The sequence below is a fragment of the Falco punctatus genome (assembly GCF_963210335.1).
Source record: "Falco punctatus genome assembly, chromosome: 1".
NCBI lineage: Eukaryota > Metazoa > Chordata > Aves > Falconiformes > Falconidae > Falco > Falco punctatus.
In genome coordinates this window covers 106,233,010-106,256,535 of record NC_137580.1, presented here as the reverse complement: position 1 = coordinate 106,256,535, position 23,526 = coordinate 106,233,010, and the positions used below count along the sequence as shown (strand labels likewise).

At 50.1% G+C, this 23,526-nt stretch overlaps 1 protein-coding gene across 24 annotated transcripts in view; it reads right to left on the bottom strand.

Moving 5' to 3' along the window:
* Positions 1-23,526, bottom strand: part of LOC308054870 (uncharacterized protein) — a 294,524-nt gene that overhangs the window by 107,257 nt on the left and 163,741 nt on the right. For 7 of the 24 annotated variants that reach the window (XR_013924272.1, XR_013924273.1, XR_013924274.1 and 4 more), the window contains exons 1-3: positions 15,190-20,364; positions 9,349-9,424; positions 8,034-9,000 (exon numbers count right to left, since the gene is read on the bottom strand). The exons of 2 other annotated variants lie outside the window; for them this stretch is intronic. Coding sequence is in view for 1 of the 22 variants with exons in the window: in XM_080368269.1 (XP_080224395.1) it covers positions 9,349-9,424 (76 nt within the window). In the remaining 21 variants the exon portion in view is untranslated. Of the gene's footprint in view, positions 1-8,033; positions 9,001-9,348; positions 9,425-15,189; positions 20,365-23,526 lie in introns of those variants that run through there. 15 more of the 24 variants (XR_013924280.1, XR_013924281.1, XR_013924282.1 and 12 more) reach the window with 11 other exon arrangements.

The window sequence follows — 23,526 nt, the reverse complement described above, 5'->3', positions numbered from 1 at the left end:
CCTCTTGCGTGAAGTGTTAGCCTTGCCCAAAGAAACGAATGACTTGCTTGCACTTTATAGGTTCATTTAGGGGACAAGAGTTGCCCCCTGGATCTGCCAATCTTTCTTCATTGGGTGTAGAAGGAACACAGAAAGATGATCACCCCTGCCCCAAGTTTAGGCGGTACAAATATGCACTGTACAGCTTTACGTGGTGTAGTACCAACTGACTGCACTGTCCTTGTGTTTCCAGTTATAAACTGGTCCATGAAAGAGGAAGAGACAGCGTGCCTGGCTGCTCCTGTTCTCTGCTGGGTACGTTTGTGTGCATTTGGCCATGCAAACCCACCCTCCCTGCAAACCTCTTGACATGCTGTGAGTTTACTCCTCTGTTCTCTGTGAAGGAATGGAAATCCTAGCTTTCCTCATCTGCAAAGAAATCACCTTTTTTAATTGTTTGCTGCCAAAATCCTTTAGAACCTAGCCCAGAGACAGTCTCGTTCTGTCAGCCACATTTTTTTATCCTCTGCTGTCCTCATGTAGGTCTTCCTCTTTCCCCTGCTTTTCCTCCCTTCCCAGTCATCAGCATGCAAAACCCTCTACTGCCTGCTATTCCCCAAGCACCTCCCGCCCCCAAGGTCTCCACAGGTGCCTTATGCATGTGTGTGAAGAGCAATCAGTGCCTCACCTCCAATAATTGGAGTTGAGCCTCCAGAGTTGAGAGATGAATTTGATCTCTGCTGTTCTGCATGTGAGGGATGAACCAGAGGGCTGAATTCTGCTTAATGCAATGTGCTTAGGTGTTTAGGAGTCTTTACAGCATGCCACAGAGATCAGGACATCCTAGCAGGGACCAGCATAGGACATAGGCACACACCTCTCCCTCCCTACCTTGGTGTCTGCACCTTGTGCTCTGCTCCTGCCCTCCAAGGGGAAATGTCTGCCTAGCTCGTTGTAAATGAAAACCACTGATTGCTCTAAAGACATTTTATTCCTTTAGCCTTTGTCACTGACGTGAATGCCAGCAAGGTACTGGTGAGAAGCACAGGACTGCTCTTTGCAGCGCAGTTTAACCATTCCATCGATGCAGCAGTACAGACACACAGCTACGAACAGAGAAGGCCCCTGTGCCTTTGCACAAAGTCACAAAATTTCAAGAACAATAATAGCAAAAGGGCACTTGTGCAAATCTCTGCTGGCTTTTATATACCTGTAGGACTGTGGGTTTGTCTCTAAATGCTCCTTGAAAGGTGGTCTCACCTGCAAACATGCGAGACACACATCTGAAGGTGTTCTATCAGATACCTTCTCTCACAAGTGCCCAAGAGGCCAGTGCTCTCAGAGAAAAGCAAATCACCTTCTTCCCATTCGACAGCAACCACTTGCACGCAGGCTGGATGGCTGGGATCCATATGGGGAGGGGAGACCTATTCCCCACAGGTGCCATCGCATTTAGACAGGCGATGGTGTGTGCAAAAACAAGTTCATCTGTGAATACCAGAGCAAATTACTGTCTTGTGATTATTTATATGAAGATGTGTTTGTGGATGAATTACCAACCAGCCTGGAGCAGAGAAATGGAGCAGTGACTCCACCTAACATGTCAGCAGGCAAACCAACAACCCACTTGGGATACTCATTAACAAATTAACTGATCACCCAGGTCTCTCTCTCCCCATAGGAGCCCTGTGTGCCTTGAAACCCAATCTGCAGCAGATTTGCATTTGCAACAGAGGTTCATGGGTACAACAACATCATTGCATTGACAGCAGGCTAGGGCTGGCTAGCCAGAAGTCAGCATTGGGCAGGGCCAGGCCAAATCAGACTTGCCAAGTACAGTCTGTAGATGAGAACAGACCAGAAGAAAGACCCAAGAACCAAAGAAAGGCAGGGGGAAGGCTCCTGGAGAGGCAGAGGGAGAGAGTGTGAGATGAAATGAAAGTGGGAAAAAAAAATTAACAGCTTTCTTTATTCCTTTTCATTTATAGACAATATTATGCTTCTGCACAGAAGGACTAATTTAGCCCTCCACACAGCCCCAGTGACCCTTCCTAATAGAAACCATTTAAATCTTTAAACAATTTACATGAAAATGTAACTTTGCTGCAAATATATTTCTTCCCCCTCCTGCTCCCATCACGAGTGCAATCCTTCAAATCTCTGACAGCTTCCATTATCTCTTAATGAAGTGAGAGCATCTTTCTTAGGAGACGCGCTGGCCCTGAGGTTAATCACCGAAACGAGGTTCACAAATAAAAATCAGAGGAGGGAAAAGAAAAGGAAAAGCAAATACCTAAAAGAGCTCAAGGGGGTGGCTCCACCCTGAAAGAGTTAGGATCCAGGAGGGCAGTGATCAAACCCTCCTTTGAGAGCCCATGTAGGCTGATGGGTGACTCTATCCCTTCACCCCAGGTGACTTCGTCATGCCTGCTGTTGGCTGAGCCACCCTCATGGGACCTGGGGTGGGTGGACCCTCCCTTGTGCCCGATCTCATGCCCGTGCCAAGACAAGGGTGGGGGTAATGCCAGGGTGCACCTCACCCAGAGGTCCAACGTGCTGCTGAGAGCTGCAGGAGCCACCACCACTGCTGCTGTGTGTGTGAGCGGACTCAGAGACAATGGGAGCCCTGGGGGGTGTGAGGGCCACCAAGGCCAGTCCAGAGAAAGCAGAGCACAGAGGCTGTGGGGAGAGGGGCAGGAGAGAGAAGAGCACAGAGTCACCTATTTAAAATATCATCCCAGAACAAACAAGGCTGCAAGCATGTTCCCACGCAATGGGGAGAGCTCCACTTGTGGCAACGACCCAATTGTCCCAACACAGGCACCGTAAGACCTCCAGCTCCCCAGCACAGCTCTCACTCCCCAGGCACCCCAGGGTTATCTCTGAAAGGTCCATGGAGAATGGCATCAGGGTCATCTTTAGAACCAGGCTCCACAGCTATAGAGAGCGAGCCTGAAAACGGGCTCAAAAGCATCTTCCACAGCATATGTGGTTCTGCATACCCTTGTAACACCTTGCCACACGGATCAGGAGAAACCATCTGCAGCACACTGACAGGGACAGGCTGGGATGCACTGACACAGAAACACCCTGGATGCTCTTTAGATTTTGCAGGAGCCACACACACATTTCCAACCCGAGCATCAATGACAAACGTTTCTGTGTGTTTGCTCGTTGGAAAACACACGGGCCTTTGGGGCTGGTGCAGGGCTGTGGTATGTTGTGGGACTTTGCTACAGGGGTATCCGCAGAAAGTTGTAAAGGCAGAGCAGAGGCTGTTGCTTCAGGCTCTGCCCCCCAGGCTGGAAGGCTGCTTTGCAAAAGGCTTTGTGGTGATGCGGGGGAGGTTTAAGAGAGAGGACATAATGAAAAATAAATGTAAAGGGCTCGAAATGAGGAGAAAGGCTGAAAAACTATTCAGCTGACAGGAGACAGTATGGAAAAGGGGATAAAAAATCAGGAAAGTCTCAGGGGAAAAAAGATTCACAAGAAGGGGGACTACTGACTTGAACAGAAGAGAGATGAAAGCAGAAAGCAACAGCAGAGGAAAAAAATAGCTTTTTCCAGAAAAACAATAAAGTTTGAAATATTCTGGGCCAGAAGGAAGAAAAGAAAAAAAACAACCCACCACTAAGAGTGAACAATTCTGGTTGTTGAAGCTGCTTAAGTAAAGAAAACAAAGAGAGAAAAGGAAAGTATAAAGTACAAAAATAAGGAGATGAGTGATGCAAGGAGCTGTTCTTCCAGCAACAGTTTGCTCCCTGCAGTGTACTCCACAGGGCTGGTGTGGATGAGGCGTCGTCAAACCACGACTCTGTAGTTCTCTGAACAAAGCATCATTCCCAAGCTCAGTACATGAACTGATATCGTGTGGCCTCAGCACCCTCCTCATCAAATAGCCTTCAGGCCACAGGGTCAACGAGCCCTTGGCCATAACTGGAGAGCATTTAAGTCCTGTCTAATCTTAACACAACTTCACTGCTGCCAAATAAACCCAAATTTGAAAATACTTGTACAGAAGTCTGTCATCTAAAAGAAAGATAAAGTCTTTGAAGAGAAAGGGCAGGTTTTCTTTGTCCTGGGATACTGTGCTCCTGCTGGTTTCTCCTCTCCCACTTTCCTCCTCTCCACTCTAACCTGGCAGGCAGAAAGGCAAGGTAGAGACATACGCAGGGGTGAACGCTCCCGGTAGCCCCATTGTATTTGCCAGGCTAAAAGCAATCCCTGGTCTGCCTGGAGAAAGAGCATCAGGAAAATGCACTGCTGATCTCCAGAAGAGGTGGGATGGGGGCAGGAAGGTGTGAAGATGGCCTTGGCTGTCAGCAGCAAGCCAGCTCCTGGCTGACCCTGCAGCCCCCAGTACCAAAATGCATCGGAGCTCCTGTGAGCATCCTCATCTTAAAACAAATCCCCCAGCTGCAAAACCTACGGCCCTTGGGCAGAGGATGACAGATCTCCTTGCTGATAACTGGGTAAGACAGCTATCAATCAAGTCTAAGTGAAGGCAAATCAGTCCTTATCTGTGCAGGGTAAGCCTTGTTTGCTGCCTGATGTCAAATAAAATAGGAGGCTCTGCTTTGCATCTCTGGGATTAGCGGTGCCTGACAGAGCACCCAGGTGCTTATGATGTCCCAGGGGCTGCAGCTGAGCCTGAGCCACTGGCCCAGGCTTCGTTACTGCATGCAAGCAAAAAGAGGAAGGACACAGATGGGACTGAAGCTTGGGCCACTCGGTGTATGCCCAGGGCTCGGCATCACCTAGAGCAGCCCTGGGGCTGCTCTGACTTATGCTCTACCTGTCCCATGCTGGGTGACATCAGCAGTGTCCCCTCCCGAACTGGACACATCTGCCTTTCCTCCATCCCACTCTGGGACTCAGGGGAGCAACTCATCTCCCAGGGGCAGGTAATCCAGCACGGAGCGGCTGGCATGGACCCTGTGCGAGAGGGATGAGCTGATGGGATCCAACCCTGCTGTGCAAGGGGAGAGGAGGAGCAGGGAGAGGGAGCTGCAAGGGGGAAGTCAGCCTCTTCCTCTGCTGCTACCCCGACTTCTCACAAAAGCTCCTTTCCTCCCAGCCTGGAGAGGCACCAACAGCTCTTGTTAGGTGAAGAGGGTTTTGGAAGATGAGTGGGATGGCGGATAACAGCTGCATGTCAGGCCTGAGTGCCTACAGCCCAGCAGTCATCTCAAAACAAGGCTTTTAGCCGGTTCCCTTCCTCCCACCTTCCTCTCTCCCTGCCTCCACACGGTGAGCCAAAGCAAGTTAACCCCGTAACCTTTAATCAAGGGCTTGTGTACACGGAAAAGGATTGATGGAGCTTGTCTCCCTCATGGCCTCACACCACGGCTCCGATTACACCATTAACTCCCCAAGCTGAGTGCCTGGGCCGGTATCGGCAGCCAAGAAATAATGGCCCTGGAAACTGCATTACAGAGCGATCGCTGGGAATTAGTGGGCCAGAGAAATGGGCATTTTCACCCCCAGGTGCTTTGGGGAAGCCAGGGACCTGCCGACAGGAGGAGGAGTGGGGGGTCCTTACTCTCCCATGAGCACAGGCAGAGGGCTGGGTATGAACACCACTTCCCCACATGACTTTGGGCAAGTTGCAGCCTGTTTGGGTTTGATGAAGAAAATGCATTCCAGGTAGCGAACAGTCTGGGAGAAATCCCACTGCCCATGACCAAGTGAGTCAATAAACCCAATGGGCTGCAGAATCTGTGTCCAGCCAGCTGGCCAGCAGCAGCCAGGTGTCCCACAGCAGCATAATTTCTAAGACCTTGAACATTTTCCCCTCTGGTTTGAGAACTGAGAGGTCTTCAAGTATTTTGTGCACCCAGAAGAAAGATCTCTCATCCCTGGAAGCCTGATGGATGCAGCCAGGACACGAGACTCACAAGGCTATGTGGGGATAGAGGGAAAGCATAAGCAAGTGTATCTTATCTTGCCGATGGAAGTCAGAGCAGCAGGCTGTGGAGACCGCCTCACTTCAGCCTAAGGAAGGCTGAGTTATTAACAGCAGATTGAACATCTCCACCAGGACAAAGCGAGAGGACTTCACCTGCACCAGGGGGAAGCTCTTTAGTCAGGTCTTCACAGATTACGTGGACAACAGTGGGTCAGATTCCGACTGTGAGTGAGGATGGACGTGCAGCTACAGCTCCACTCAAGTGGGTGCCAGGATTGTGGATTAACTGGCTGTCCTGTCACACAGGACTTTTCGTTCCTTCTGGTTTGAGCCAGAAATGTCACACCACAGGTGATTTGCCCCTGCAAAAAGCTTCCTTTTAATAAATTGTTGCCAGCACCATCACACAGGGCCATAAACTTCCTTCAGGCTGGGGCAATGGGTGAGAAGGGGTATGGGGGGTGGTAGGGGTGACACAGACAGTGGAGGGACAGGTTCAGAGCAGGGAGAAGAGAGCTCCCCCCTGGAGCTGCAGGGGGAAGAGAGCTCCCCCCTGGAGCTGCAAGGGGAAGAGAGGTGGCAGGGAGAAAATCCTGCGTTCTGGGCCTGGTTGTGAAAAACCAGCCACCTTGACCAGAACAGACAGTACTTGACCAGGAGCCAAGTCTGTGCAGGGTATCCCACTGCTCAGAGTCTATTGCTGCGGCTCCTGGAGCGGTAGCATCCCTCCTTCTACCTCCACGGCGTGGGAAAACCCAGCCAACCACCAGCAATTCTAGTGATGGGGCTGGTACCACCCTCCCCTGAACACAGGAGCGAGCTGTCTCCCCCGAGTGGGTGTGCAGCCTGACCTACTCGCCGGAGCGGGTGTTCGGGGAGAGCTCTGCTCTCCATGGAGGACAGCTCATCCTCCGGCCTCCACATCCACAAGCAGCTGGGAAGTGGGATGCTACTGACACCCAGTGGCTCAGTGATTCCTGCAGCACTGGCTCCTTTGCTGGTGTAGACGTGTCCATGCTCTCCCCTCGGCTGGGACACGGGCTTTTGGGGGAGCCTGCCTCTCTGGGGACTCGGCTGTGGAGGGAGAGGTTGGAGCCCCTGGGTCACCGCGTGCTTGTGGCAAGGCCGGCTGAGAGAACCCCGCACTGGTTTTGCAGGGTAGCAGATGGGACGCAGGGGGGAAGCAGGTGCACCCCGGGGGGTTGTGGCTCCACGCTTAGCTCAGCAGTGCCTGCCTTGTATCATCTGCCTGGGGAGAGCCACTGTGCAGCCTCCTTACCCACATCACTGCCACTTCCACCTCTGCAAATGCCTACATTATTTTATTCTAAAAGCTAATCTACGCCAGATAAATAAATGCCCTAAATTGCCACATAAATGCTGGAGGATGGGAAGTTGAGGGAGTTTGGGGTTGGCTTCTTCTGAGTCGTTTTGGTTGCTGGTCCTCAGATCCCCCTGCCAGCTCTGGGAATCAGCTCCAGCCTCTGCAGACCACAAATACTGCAGGGGCAGAGGCTGGGATTTTAGGCTGGAGCTCCACAGGCCAGCTGTCTGCATGTGCTGCCCTAGGATAGCTCCCCTCACAAACACTGTGACTCCAGGCAAGGAAGCAGGTTAGAAATGGAAGTAGATTAAGCTAAATCAGGAAACCACATTCACATTCCAGAAGAAGGCTGTCTACACAGAGAGTTAAAAGCTGCAACAGAGCTTTCCAATACATTCCTCATGTCATTTCAGCTCCAAAATCAATCAAGCAAGCAAACAGCATGGAAAAATAACAACAAACTGCCTGCATTTGGCACCCCACGGTGCAGAACCAGAGAAGATATGGCCTCTGACCTGAAGAACTGCAACAGATAAGATGGACACAGAATGGAATAAAAAGGGTTCAGGAGCAACACTTCACAGCTGAGAAAAACACATTTTCCTATGGCCCTTCACACTGACAAGCTCTTGTTTTAGCTAGGGAGAGCACCCAGAGGCTGCTGAAACAGAAATGCATTTTTAATTATTTGTTATTATCAATTGCTTTGCAGATAGAACCTGCTGATAATAGAAGCCCATTGCACTGAGCAGAGCAGAGAGACAGCTCTTTCAGCCAGGGACTGTGTGAGCAGACACTGACTGCATAAAGACAGTGACTTACCTAAGGAAGATTATCTCAGAGTCTCATACTGGACCAGCCATCGTCCCTGTGGGATCAGAGGAAGAAGGGATGCTTCCCCTGCAAGTGTATAAATCAAATTGTGGGTGGAGAAAAAGAAACAGAAGCAATAAATGAAAATCATTGTGGCCACAGCACATGGTGCACAGATTTTGTGCACAGTGTACAGATTTTGTTTGTGTTCCTCCAGAGAGGGCTGGTGGCTCTCTGCTTACAGGATCAGGAAACACTGGCAGAAGATAAGGCACCAAATCTGGGCTACCAACAGGGACAGAAGGCAAGGTCTGGAAGTTCATATCTGCACCCGATTTCCAGGCCTCCATTACCTCCTCTTATAATGCAAACTGGGGAGATGGGAAGGCTTGGTGTGCCGCAATCTGGAGGGTGATTCTGGGGTGTCCAAGGAGTGCAAGGGAATGTACTGGCTGAATTAATCATCATTTCCATCTGTAATTTCCCAGCCCAAATCAGCCTTGTTGGCATACACTCACACGCACCCACATCCAGCTCTGGAAACAAACGGACTGATTAGCATCGACTCTATTACCATTATTATGGGCAGAGACAGCTGATCGATGCCGACTCAATAATGCAAAATCAGGTGTCAGTCACTCCAGCAATACCTCCTTGCCCTGTGCAGGGACCCACGTCTGCAGGGTGCCTTGCTCTTGGACTGCAGCCCACATGGAATAAAGGAAGGGAAGTGTGGCTCCACTTTCATCCCCAAAAATGTGATGACTGCTTGTGTGTCAGCAGAGCAGTCTTCATGGCAGGACTTTTGCTGTCCCTTGGCAGAAGGTGGACTTCTTCAGGGCCCAAGAAAGATGCATCTCCACCTTCAGCAACACCTGAGCACACTGACTGTACGCTGTGATGATCCTCTCTGCTGCCCAGCTGTCACCACATCCCATGAATGCTTCCCTAAACTCGCACAGTAAACATCTTGCACCTAAAGGATTAAAACATAAAGATCCAGAACTGACCTTCCAGCTGGCCCTGTCTACCTTCCAGAGTCTCCAGCTCTGTGCATTAATAAATAGCTCTGCCCCATCTTCCCACTCTTCCCGACTTGACACTTTTTCAATAGCCTTATTTTCTCAGTTTGTTTTGTTCCCTGCAAGTGTGCTGAAACTCCTTGCTCCTGTTTTTTCTGCACAAATTGGTTTTCTCTTATACATTGTCTGGAGAGCGGTGAAGGAGGAGAGGAAGAATCACAGCCCCTTTCTCATCTCAGATCGTCCACTTTCCCTCCCTCCAAGCACACATTCAGAGCTGGGAACAAAACAACCAGTGGTACCTGCCTCACAGCGTGGCTGAGGATCCTGTTGAGGTTGTAGTGTGGAATTACTCTCCTGCTTCAGGGGTGAAATGTCCTGTGGAGCCAAGGGAGAAGCAGCAATGAATAAGCAAGTGATGCTGAGGAGAAGGAGTGCTCAGTCCCCTGCTCTCTGCTCCACTTCTCTGCCTGCCTGCAGTGACAAATGTCCAAATGCAAAGCAAGGAAGCTCACAAAAGAGCTGTGGCAGCAAGATGGGAGATGAAGAAGGTCCTGGAGATACGTGGCTGCCTGCAGTGGCTCTCTCTATGAGACCTACAGACAGAGGTAAAATGTCTTACCCATCCACACATAGGTCCTGGACTCTTGTTATGGGGAAACTCAAGATCAGTTTCAGAGCCCAGTGTGGACACAACCAAAACTTCTACACTGCTCTGAGCAGCTATCGAGTCCTTATTTTCTTCCCTCAGCCTGGGTCCCATCCAGCACAGGGACTGTCCCTTCCTTGGTGCACACGGCACGTGGAACCGGGGGGACAGGGGTGTCCTGTGTGGATTTGGACATCTGAAGGGCAGGAGCAGCTGTTGGGCCTAGCACTGACAGATAGTGCAGGGCTGGCTCGGGGCACTGCGCCCAGGAGATCGCATTGCTGTAGTCCGGCCAAAGGGTGATGAAGTCATGAATAACTTAAGCCAGGTCGTTATCTGCCAGGATGAGGTAGAATCTCCTTGCCAGTTACGGATGACAGAAAACATCATTCACAGCCATTCCCATGTGAGAGGAATCCAGAAGTACAGCAAAAACCAGGCCACCATTTGCAGATGTGAACTTCTGAACAGGAAGAGGCTTTCTCAGGGGAAGCTGCAAACTCTCCAAAATGCCTTTTTGCCTGTGTTGCGCAGATCCAGCCCCCACCGCCCACCCGCTCCACCCCACCCCCAATCCCCCACCCCACCCCACCCCCCTCTGCCCCGCTGGGCTCCAGCAAGCTGTCATCCATCCAGGAGTGAGTGTCTCTAGTTAGCAGGGAGCTGTGCTGTCTTAGCATCCCATTAACCCCTGAGGTTGTGCTGCTGGAGCGGCTTGTGCCGTGTCCACAGGTGGGCATGAAAGGCTGAGCCTGGGAGCTGCAGCGGAAGCACCTGGCCACGGAGGTGGACTCCTGAACATGTCTCACCACTGAGAGCTGGTCCTGTCCAGCACGTTGCCCTGGCTTGGTGCCACCGCTCCCAGGTGAGGCACTACAGAATGATGCGCGAGGATGCATGCGAGTGCCTGCCACCTCCTGACAGCAGGAGAGGATCTGTCAGTGGCACTCGGGCTGCTTCAGCTCATGCTCTGGCCCAGATCCAGCTGTGGAGAAGGCTGGGATACTGGGTCCAGTCAGATGAGTTTGTAGCTGCCCTTTGAATAAACTTTGAGATACCAGTTTTCAGGTATCTGTGCAATTCATTACTCTCCAAATAAACACAATATGCATCACACCCCAGGGCAATCTGTACACCAGTAAATCCCAGTCCCTCACCTCCAGAAAGCTGTAAAGAACAGTAAGATGTCAGTATCTACTGCTGAGCTTGGATTGCCATGAGATCACAGCGAGCGCCGGGTGGGCAGTGCAATGGCACGTGGACCCGGACAGGGACGTGGGACCTGCCTGCGCTGGGAGCGGGGCTGCAGGAGGGATGTGTGGTAGCTGGCAGGACTGCTGAGCACCACATATTTCAGGCTGGGAGAGGTGTGCTCTGAAGCCCAGTGCATAATTTACAGTGCTGAAAGCGCACTGAAGCATGGTGTTTGCTGCTGATGTCAGACGGGCCGTGCTGGTGCATGGTGCCTGGCCTGTGCTCCTGAACGGGGTGCACAGGGACGTGGCCTGTTTGGAGCCAGGGTAGCTGGCAGGGCTCCTCACATTGACTTCGTTGCTTTGCACCTTTGTTGTTCAAAAACGCCCTGGTAAAGCCGTTCTGTGTCAGCACAACTAGAAGAGCCTCCCTTGAAGAGGGAATAACCACCGGGCGTGAGCAGTCAGCACATGGTACAGTCTCCATCGGAGACTGAAAACAGGAAGGGAAAAGGTGGAAGCTCCTACAGACATCACAGGAGCTGAAAATCTGAGATACCATGTGCTGTTGTGTAGCAAAGGCACAAACCCCCCTGAGTAAACTTGTCTTTGATTTAGACAAAATTCCCCCTTGGGGTTCCTTGGCTGGGAGCATCTCCCAGCTGAACTTCCCCCATGCTTTCATCCCAAGGCAAGGCTGGGCTGTCCCCACTGGCAAGGGCCAGCTCTGCTTCCCACCGTGCCGTCAGCCTCCCCTGGTGAAGCAGCAGCCACCCGTAATCTGGCACCACCACTTTGTCTGACACAGCAAGTGGATTTAATGAATGAATTAATTTTGTTCTCAACTGGGTGCGACACACATTCAAAAGCTAGAAAATAAATGTTTCCCTTTCCTAATTTATCGTGTCCCTTTTGATTTGTCATACACACAACCACATGCGTATGGTTTCTCTGTATCTCCCCCACCAACCAGGTTCTGGATTTTCCATCACTGCAGAGATAAACAACCTCCCCAGCAGAAGCTGATACTGCTGTACTGTGTGTTTCCTTCCATCCATATCCACTGTCTCTGGCACTGTATGGTACCACATGTTGCTCAGGAGCCCAGAACTTATACTGCATCTCTCTTGTGGGTCATCACAGCCAAAGACAATCACCTCCCTCCTCTGTCAGTAGAATCTTCTTAAAATTTCCATCTGAAATGTATTTATGCCCATTTTCTCCCATGCCAATTTTATATTTAAGTGTCTGTATCCTTCTCCCTCCACGGTGCTATTCAGTGTGATATACACAGAGGGAGTGATCCTCTTCCCACTCAACTTCTGTTTTGCTAAGCTTAATAAGCCAAGAGTCTCCACTGCAAAACATGCTTCTCATTCCTCTGGCCAGCCTTTTTTTCTGCTGTTACAGTTATTGGATGGATGCCACAAAAATAGTCATCATGTTGTGAAAACCTTTAACAAACTACTCTTATGTGACTGCACCACAACCAAGCCTTTTCTCTTTTATAGGAGTGTATATGAGATCGTAACTATACCCAAAACTTGGATATAATTGAGGAGGGTGGTGTTTTCTTCTGGTATTCTCTTGAGGCTCAGGGATCACTTGTGCCAAAACTAAGATCTCACCTGCACACCTCCTTGTTTCTCCATCTCCCAGTTTGCTCCCTCCACATGAGAGGGTCTTCATTCCCTTTCCCAGTGACTTGGTGACTCCATTGCCCTGAATCCTTCAGGAGACAGTAAATGTCTTCTGTCCTGCTCAGTGGGTGTATGTGCATGGCTGGGCTGGCGACTATGCACATCTCACAACTCTCCCATGCTCCATGAACCCAGGTCACTGTGTCCTTCCAGGGCCCTCTTCTAACAGGCATGAGAGCCAAGTTCTAAATCCTGCACATTTTCAGGCAAACCACTTCTTTGCCTGTTTCAGCCACAGTCTTGCTATGCATGTGGATAGAACCCCGGTGCTGTGAAGCCAATTAGCGCTATTAAGAGTGCTGCCACTGTTTCAAAAATCATTTGCAATTACAGGTATTTTCTGTCATTATATCTTTAGAGAGTCGAGCAGCAGTTAAGCAGTTAAGTGTAAGAAATCATCTCCCCACACAGCTGACAGAGCTTCCCAGGACTGAGCTCAGAGTTTCAGCCTGAAAATTGGCATTTGCAGTCCCTCTCATAATGAGAGGCCATGGGCAGTCTGCCGGAACAATCTCTCACTAAACTGTCCCAAACACAAAGCTGCTCTGGAAACCAAGAAGCTCTTTAGGAAGGAGTAATTGTTAAGATTTGCAAAATCCATTTTTTTCCATTGGCGCTGCAAATCCATTTTAGAATTTGTAAGTTTGTTCTAGGATTAGATTAATAGGTTTCATGATATATAAACCTTTTCTTCTCTCTCACTCTTCCCTTGACTTTAAGAAATGATCACAGACTTCAGCTCAGTCCAGGTTTTAGAAATAATTTCTCAACCACAGCTGTTCAGATATCCCAGCAGGGTTTGGTACATTAGAGGTGAAGATTTCCCACCCGAACATCAAGACACCCCAGCACCAAACTCTCCTTACAAACAGGATGCTTGATGGTGAGATATATTAGGCCCAAGCTGGTGCCACCTAGAAAGCACCGTCCAAACTGAAAGCATGTGCCACCTCCAGCAAAAACCCAGCAAAGGAAGTCAAGGACTTGCTTCCAAGCATCTGAAAACAAAGTAACACTGCCACTGGCCCAGACCAGCTGTCTCCAAAGCTGGCTGCCTAGGAAGAATAGCAGAAAAGCACAAACCTGTTATGGTATTATCCAGAATACCTTACAAACTCCAACTGTTTGCAACTCAGGCACTTCCCGTGCCAGTGATGGCGAGTTTTTTCATCAGCCCTTGAGGGATTTGTTCTCTGTGCCCCTGTCCCAGCTGTGCCCTGAGAAAAGCCCTCTCCTCTTGGCTACAGAGGGCCCCAGCATGACTGCCCTCCTCATGCACATGTCTATGCTTAGTGCCAACAGCCCAGCTGCCCGAGCATCCCTCCTTGCCCAAGCATGCCTCACTACCCTCAGATATCCCAGTGGGATCAAACAAGATGTTAAGACACAAGAGGCACAGCAAATCTTAGTTCACTCTGGGACCTGTACCCAGCAGATCGGTGGAAGCAAATAATTTATCAGACTCCAATAACGGTCCCACTGAGTAGCCCCAAAGACGCTGTCTCAGCTCCACTTTGCTCAGTGTCCGCATCATTCCCAGCTTGGGCTGATGTATTCTTAATTAGCATCTTAATGTGAGGAGCATATGCAATGAAGCATGAAAAGAAAATCCCCATCATTTAAATTCATTAACAGTCATCGAAAGTCTTCAATGCAGAGGTGGAATTATCTCTGAACTCCTTCTGAGAGACCAGCTGTGCTCACTAAACTGTGGTGGATGTCGCTGCACTGGCTTATTTATTTAGCTGCCTCCAGGAGGTTTGCCTCCCTAGATTATTACAGATTGCACCCACCAAATCGCCTGGGTGTCCATGCCACGGTGCACATACAAGTGTCACCAGAGCCACCACCCCAAGCCCAGATACAGAAGCACCATTCACAAGCTGGTAATGGAAACCTTGCCAGTGCAACTCTGCTGAGGATGTTTACTGGTCATGTTTACCACACAGATTACTCTGTCTCCAGTATTTGCTCTTCTCCTTATCCTTGCAACTGGGAATACCTCCAGCAGCTACTGTGTTTAATCTCTCCCCCCAGCAGCTGTCATGGTTGTAAGGCAGTAGATGCAGATGGCACGAGAATGCCCAGCCTGGCCCGTGCCCTGGCAGCAGGGGTGGTAGGAGGGTGTGAGAGCAAGAGTGGGATGTGGCTGCCCAGATGTGCCTGCACCCAGATGTGTCTGAGTGCTCAGAGCTGGGTCCACTCCCCGTGCTCCAGCACAGTGGGATGCATTTGGCTACACAGAGCAAGGGCTGGAGCACGCCCATGAGGTACCATGGGGTTGCCTTCCTGTGGGGAAAAAGCCATGCGAACCCATTCCCAGTATACAAGGTGAGACTGCGTTTGTCCAGCTGTGCAAAATCCACCATGTTAATAAGGCAAGGCTTTTGCACCTACTGGGATCAAAAAGCACTCATTTTTCAACCCCACTATCCCAGCCTTCTGTCCGTTACCTGTTTGCCATCACCACAATGAGGGTATAGTGGTTGCAGACACTTGATTCACCAGACACCCCACACAGAGTCCCCACATTCCTGCTCAGAGAACCAAGCCCTGAAACTGAGGTCACAGGTCTCGTCACTCATCGGAGGAGATACTGACCTGGGCTCAGTCTTCCCATGTAGGGTCCTCCTGACACAGATGAGGAGCTGGTCAGATGTAAGATGGGAGTAGAAGACAGGAGAAGCTTGTGCCAGCAAAACTTGCACTACTGAGCATCCCCCGCGTTCCTCTGTGGTTTGCCTGCCCTGAGTGTTTTGCTGGAGGAAAATTACCAGAACCAGAGAGGCAAAGAAATCAGAATAAGCTGCTCCAGAGCAATTACAGTGAAGGTCTCATTTACAGAGAAAACCTGATTTAATGCAAAATGGGCTTATAACCTGGTGTGAACTACTTTGTTTTAGGGCATTTGAAACTTGAATTTATTTTGCTCAATTAGGCATTGGTTTTATAAGCCAAACCCAAATTTACCATTAAAAAAGAATAAAACACCCTCACAGAAGTTTGAGCAAGTGCAAATAAACTGGATCCAGATCCTATTTGCATTGAGTCCACACCACTTTCTGAGTTCCTGAGGTGGAAATATCTGTGGAAGGAGGCAGCAACCAACCCAATAAATCCAGAAAGCCTGTGGGAATGTCAAATTGTCCACAGGCATACAATCTTGGAGGTCAGTTTTCATATGTGGGTTACAATCTCTATTGGGTTTGTGTGGCAAGGATTTGGTAGTGGGGGGCTACAGGGGTGGCTTATGTGAGAAGATGCCAGAAGCTGCCCCTATGCCCAGTGGAGCCCATGCCAGCTGGCTCCTGGATGGACACACCGCTGGCTGAGGCTGAGCCCAGCAGTGATGGTGGCAGCGCCTCTGGGGTAATGTATTTGACAAGGGAAAAAATCCTGTTCAACTGCAGCTGGAGAGGAGTGAGACTATGTGAGAGCACAGCCCTGCAGCCCCCAGGCCAGGGCAGGGGGGGCGGGGGGCTCCAGACCCCGGAGCAGACATTCCCCCCAGCCCGTGGGGAGCCCCCGGCCAGGCAGGCTGTGCCCCCGGCCCACGGAGCCCACGGGGGAGCAGATCCCCACCCCCCCCGCAGCCCAGGCAGGACCCCATGCCGGGGCAGGGGGTGCCTGAAGGAGCCGTGACCCACGGGCAGCCCGCGCTGGGACAGCTCCTGGCAGGGCCCACGGCCCGTGGGGAGAGGAGCCCGGGCTGGGGCAGGGCTGGGGACCCTGAGGGGACCCACGCTGTGGCTGGCTGTGCCTGGGGGGCTGCACCCTGCGGGAGGGCCCCACGCTGGAGCAGGCACATAGTGTAAGTAGTCCTGCCTTCTCAGGAGGAAGGAGCAGCAGAGACAGCATGTAATGAACTGACCGCAGCCCCCACTCCCCATCCCCTGCGCTGCTGGGGTGGAGGAGGTAGAGAAAATTAGGAGTGAAGCTAAGGGAGCAGTGGGGGGAAGATGTTTTAAGATTTAGTTTTTATTTCTCATTACCCTACTCTGATTTGATTGGTAATAATTTAAACTAATTTCCCCGAGTTGAGTCTGTTTTGCCCATGACGATAACTGGTGAGTGATCTCTCCCTGCCCTTGTCTTGACCCACGAGCCTTTTCTTATATTTTCTGCCCCCTTGCCCAGCTGGGGAGGCGTGTGAAAGAGCAGCTTTGGTGGGCTTGGCGGGCACGTGGCATCCAGCCAGGGCCAATCCACCACACAATCATATCATCCTTCTAGTGACAGAGCTGCAGGAGGAATGACAGGAGTGTTTGAAGAACGCAATGATCTGAGATTCTTTCAGCCATCTTTAATAAATGATAGAAAGGGCTTTTTCTCCTCTATGCCAGAAGATTTTCACATTGGGTTTCAAAAAGATCTTTTATTCCCAGAACAGGAAAATAAAATAATTTCCATTCAAAACACTACTTTAAGATTACATTTGCCTCAACTTAACTTTTAAAATATCTTAAAAAGTGAGGAAATAAGTGTAAAACAAAAGAAACAGAAATCTGTTTTATTTTGGATTACACAGACTCTTCTATTTCATCTCAAAGGCTTTGTGAAGGTGGAGAGGGCTCGCGTGCATGAGCTCCTTTATGGCAAGAGAAAAGCTGAAAATCTTTCTATTTTGGGCCACTCCGAAAAAGAAATCTCATTTTGCATTTTTTCTGGTTAGGCAGTAAAATAAAAAAGCAATTATTCATGCAGTTCTCATTAACCATCCATTTACAAGTTGTTTATAAGTGATTAGTCAATCTTAGACACATGTCCTAGACAGGAGCAGCATGTGTTTATTAAAGCCCTCAGTGGAAGGTGTTGAAGACAGCTATAAGCTGTGGCTGAAAAGAATCAGCTAAACCCTTTAGCTATTGATTAGTGATTTAGCCAGCCCGTATTCATTACAATATCTCTTTGCGGTGTACTAATGAGCAGTTATGAATAGACCTGTAATCTAAAGCTGAGCTCTTAAATGGCAAACTTGGGTCCAGCTCTGAACTACTGATGAATTTTAGCTTGACCTTGCCTGAATCCCACGCCTGGGGTTGCTCCTGTAGATCAGGCAATTTTTCTCTAGGCCTCCTTGGAGAAAGCTTTAAGAGTATTTTTCATCCAGGACCATATCCAATTGACTTCCCGGGGATGGAGCCATCATGCTATTTCCCATTGAGGTGGCTTTAGTAAAATTACCTGGCAGCCCTCAGTACTGATTGCACAGCCCTGACCTGAGAGCAAGCGTATGAAAGGATCAGATTCTGCTCAATAAAAATGGGAGGATTTACTCCAGAAAATAATTCAGTCCAGTAATTGTATTCTTCTCTCTCCTACTCTCTTGCCCTCCTTTTTTTTTCCTTTCCTAATAAAATAACTAAATGACAAGGACTGAATTCTGCAGTAGGAAATTTTTCAACCTATGCCTCCTCCCAGGATAATCTATTATCTTCACAAATTACTGCAGACAGTTCTTTATTGTTTAAAACCTTTTATCCAAATAAATGCATAAACCTTTAGGAAGGGAAAGAGGGTGGAGGAGATGAAGGGAACAAGAATTTTAAATGAAAACCTCCTTCCTTCATTGACTATTGTATGCCAAAAAGATGAAAATAAGATTAAAAAAAAAAAAAAAAAGACTGAAAGAAGAGGGAAGGAATGAGCCCAGGAGAACAGAAATTGGTGATCTGCAATGGATTCCATTAAAGTCTTTCCCCTTTAAATATTACAAGTGTTTGTTCTCTGCAGCCTGATAAATATCTCGCTGTGTTGAGATTGAAAATTGATAAGCCATGCAACATCAATCTCTTTCAGATTCGCAGCCTCCCTGCAAACTCATCGCTTTGGGACGGGCACCAGTTTAATTAGCTGTTGGGGTAATGCCATGTTGGGCAGCTACCTAACAGCCTGAAAGCATTTCCAGTGTTCTGCTACATTAGGCCCCTTTGGGCAGATATTTCACATACACCCAAACACAAACAGGAATGCGAGAGGCCAAACAAGCGAGCAGCCTCCTCTCCCTTCCCTGCCTGACACACTTTATTATCCTCGTTTCAGTATTAACTCGCTGCTGGCGGGTAAGACATGGCTGGGAGATGGCAAGGGCAGAAGGATGCTCAGACAGGATGCTTAGGAAGGGAAGGGCAGGGGGCCAGGGAAATTGTCCCAGTCTGAGGGCAGGCACCTGCCTTCTGGTGGGCACAAGCAGAATTGTGCCGTGGGGCAATTTTTTTGCAACACTCACCCACCGCTTTCTGCCTCTGAGAGCACGGCGGCTGCCATCCTATCCCACTGCCCCATCTCCCCAGCTCAGACAAGCATGTATGCATTCATAGCTATGTGCAGCAGAGTGAGACCAAGACACAAGCTTCAAGATTTTGCTGTCCCACCAGTGAGCCAAATCTTAATGCCCTGCTATCCCTGTGGGTCCCCTGTTGTACCCAGCTCAGTGTCAGCACACCGAGTGGGTGAGGGTTTGTCAGTGTGAGGAGGTATCTTGGCTCAGCACGGACCTGACTGCCCCTTTCTGGGGACCTGGCTAAAGGAACCTCTTCAAAGCCATCCAGCGGGAACTGAACTCCACACGCCCCCTTGGAGACTGTCCTGGGGATGTTCATTGAAAAGCAGCCTGAGGGCTGGTGGCAAACCACTGTCAAGTCCTTGGCTTGAATGATGGGAGTTTCTCGCATCACCTCTTCCCACACAGTGAGGACCAACTCAGCCCGATTTGGTCACCCCAGCTATTCCTATAGCAACTCAGGGTTCCCTTGGGCTTGCTGGGAATCACACCTGATTTCTCCTCCTCTTCTTCCTCCTCCACCTCCTCCTCCTCTGCCCCCAGACCCAGACAGGGCCACTGCCACAGAATCAGTCTGTTCCTCCCCTGCCGCAGCAAGCAGGTGAACTGGGGCTGTCACAATTCTACCTAGCGTTTGGGAGGCGAGCACGGCTCTTGAGCGGGAGGAAATGACTCGGAGCCATACACAATGAAGATGTTGCCCGGGAGAGCAACTCCTCTTGTCGAGCTCCGGCGACTATCAGAGAAACCTCGTTCACTCTAACAAAGCACAGCTAATGTTCTGTTTATTACCGTCACTGCTGCATTTGGACTGTCAGGAGATGAAGAAATATCCCCAGAATTAACAGCAACATAACAGAGGGAGAAGAGCCAGGGGAGAGGTTAAGGCAAGTGCTGTTATCTAAGAAACAGGCTCATAAACCCTCTTCACTGCAAACGGCTTGTACTTAGATAGCAGCAGCCCTCCTGGTACCCGAGAGGGGAACTGTGGCTTCTCCTCTCTGCTGCAGCACCTGAACACGTAGCAGGTTGGGTGCAAGGCACCAGGGGAGAATCAGGCTTCTTCCCCCCCCCCCCCCCCCCTTTGCCTTCATGCCTTCATGAGCTAATGCTCAGACCATGAAAATATGTCTAGTCCTATGAAGAGCATTAACATTAAGTCCCTGAAGTCTTAAGTAGTCTTTGTATACGTACAGTGCTTACCATGAGAAGCCACACTTCAAGTTATTGCTTTCAGGTGGCCTGGTCACAGGGAGAGGATGAAATTCATTAGCACCCAACGCCAGATTGTAAACTCTCAGCAAAAGAAATTAAAGACTGGACAGAAGGAAGCCCATCAGACTAAAGGCTGAATCTCTGAGCTGAGGGATCCAGAAGGCACTTAAATGCAGGGGACACTGGGGGAAAGCAGAAAGGGTCAAAATGGACGAAGAACTGAAAAGCTCAGGAAGATGATGCTGGGAAAACCTTCATTTTTGCTGGCTGAGGCATGATGTGCCTGGTTACAAGCAGTGGGAGCATATAGAGCAGGCAGGATAAACTCAGTCAAGCATACAAGATCTTAAATAAAATAAACCCAGTGTTGCTCACAGATCTGGAGCTATCAAGTCTCCAAGCTTTGGATGAAGACTTTTCCAGTGGCCAGCAAGGCACCTCCACTTATTTTGGAGAGGGATGAAGAAGCACAGGTTGAGTGTGCTGCTTGACCACCGCACATCCTTGCTAGGTGGAAAAAACTCCATGTCCCTTAGTGGGTCTCAGAGTCATCCAGCCTCTGTTTGCCAGAATTCTGCAGAGCTGGTGCTGCCTTGGCCTTTCACATCTGGGAGAAAAGCCATGAAGCTTTCACAGCCTCTCCTCGCAGTTCATGACCCTGCGATGCTGCGAGAGGGCTATGAGCCATGCGCCATGCTGTGTGATCACAGTCCTGTTAGTGTGACGTACTGTGCTCAGTCCTTTGTGGGGTCCCTGCAGCAGCAGGAATGCAAGTCCAAGCTATAGAAAGCACCAGGGCTTGGTGTATTATTGCTTCCAAAGGGACCTGAATATGAACAGGAATGAAACAGACTGGAAGGGAGCTGCAGGGTGTCTGTCCATATCTTTACATACAACAAACAGTGGAAAGTAGTTTGCAGCCCTGAGTTCACTGAGCTGTCATTTGCATTTGGCACCAAAATGAATTTCCTTTCCAACATCTCCCAACCAAGAGCTTCTCACCTGCACAGGTATTTTCTTGTTCATGCTTTTGTTTTATCTAGAAAACCAAGTGACACCACCATGGACATGGAGTTGCTCCATGCAAACTGTGCTGAGCAGACTGGCAGGGGAGGAAGAAGGCAACACACTCTCTGCCGAAACACATGTGCTCTTTGATCAACCAAAGACCACAGTGAATCCCAGTCCACCCTGCATCCCCTCAGGTCTCCTGGCAATGTGTCCCAGCACAGGCCAGAAGTGACACACGAACAAGTAGCTCCTGTCCATCCCCAAAGGGTACACCACTTCCAAACTGCCTCTCACTTAACACATTTCACAAAAACCTGTGCAAAGCAAAGCACTCGCCACACCCCTGACACAGCTCCCACAGTGAATCAGCTTGGGGCCACGCTTCACTAATCCTCTGCAAATATGTAGGTTTTCAATTTGTTTTTAAAGCGCCTCCAAGGAAGGAGCTGTCAGATGAGAGTACCTCAGTGCAGGGCAAGTCAAACCTTTCTCCTAGCCAGGGCATTCACACAAGCCCTGCAGCAAACAAAGTGGCCCTGGCACTGTGTCTGTACCCCCACAGCACCCCCTGACAAGAGCCATGGATTACATTGTTTACTGGCCTCCTTCCACCAAGGGGGATCTGGCCCCATGGTGGAGGTAGCACAGGAAAACCATTTCCAGATCTCACAGTATCAATCCATAGTGTCACAGACCAATCTGGAGATGGGAGGACAGCTTCAGGCGTGTCCCACTTGGAAGAGAGGAGACCATTCCCAGCACATGCTGCCTCACAGCCAATCTCAGCAGCTGCCCTTCTCGCCCTCCCCAAGAACTCTAGATGATAATCCCAACCATGGTCCCTGACCATGCCCACCTCAGGACTCCCTGACCAGCAAGCACTTTTCCTTCTGCACCTCCATCACGGAGCCTGTGACAGGGTGGGAACAAGGCAGCACAAGCAATGTCTGGTGGTAGCCGCACCAGGACGGCCTTTCCAACATTTTCATGCCCACACATAAGCAATTTCAATCTCACTTGTTGCCTGTCGTGTTGGAGAGCTGCAGCCTGCTCCCCAGGCCCCCCTGCACCAGCTGCAGTCTGGTGGAATAGAAATGACCGATTAAGCTCGTGGCATGTGGCTTGGCAAAGCCAGAAGGAAAAGCACATCCTGTTACCCAGAGTGAAACACAATAGCACGGAAAGGTAAAATCTCCTGCTTGCCCAGCTATCCAGCAGACTTCCAGGAGTGCTAAAACACCCTTGCAGATACAGTGCTCCTTTGGCCAGGGCAATATGAAGAAGAGACGTCTCCAGAGTAAAACACCTCTGACAGCTAGCCCCCCCAGCCCCTACTCCACAGGTTGCCCTTCAGGCAGAGGTGGGTTGGATGTGATGGTTACACGGGTCCTTGCACATGGCCAGCCTGTGTGTGCACTCTTGCTCAGCACATGCAAGGGGGACACGCCAGAAGAAGCAGGTTTACGCACGGGTGGTGCGTTGAAAATGCCCTCCATACAGCAGAAACCTACAAGAATGGGTAGTGTCTGCCTCTGCAATGCCAAGTCAGGTTCTCCACTGGGCCACCCATGTCCCAGACACACGACTTTGCTCCCTCAAACACTGGTCTCGCTCTCCCTTCCACAGATGCCACATCTTTTGCACACTGGCTCACTGCCCCATGGACCAGTCAGCCACATGCAGGAGGCCAGTGCTTGGAGCTGTCATCGCGCAAAGGGGCTCACTCGCCCCTTCTCCTAAGGCCATGCAGATGCCTTCTGAAACTCAAAGGCTGCTTCTAGCTCTAAGCCCCCACCCCAGCTCGCATTAGTGTAGCAGTGATAGCCACATCTGTGTAATGCTCCCAACCCTGGGAACTTAATTGGGATCCTCCTAATTGCAGTTCTCATTGTCCTGAAGATGGGGAGACTGAAGCACTGCTCCCATGTTAAAAGCAGGCAGCTGAATCCTTTAATTCTCTGGCATTCCTGACCCCTCTGGCTAATTGAATTCATCTAGAAGTGGTGAAGGCTTACATGGAAATTTGGAATCTCCAGAAATGCAAGGGTTATTGTGTGAGGAGGTGACTGGTGTGTCCTCTACCCTTTACTTTAACCGCTATTGCTTTGCATTAATATTACGGCTGGCTAAGAAGCAGCCACAGCATCTGCTCTGCCTTGTCCCCTGTGGAGGTGGAGGACCCCAGCATGGGGCCAAGAGCTGGAACTGACCCACCAAAATCCAGCAGAATCTCATTTGCAAGATGGTCCTTTGGATCATTGCTGGCACTGCAATGCTGCCAGCATCTCCTGACATGGCACATCCATGTGGGTTGAGCCCACGTGGAAGGACACGGCCAGGAATGGCCCCCAGGTCAGCGCCATGAGGAAACGCTCTCTGAATGCCACCTCGCTGGGAGGGTGAGCTGCGCTGTCAGAACAATGCAATTA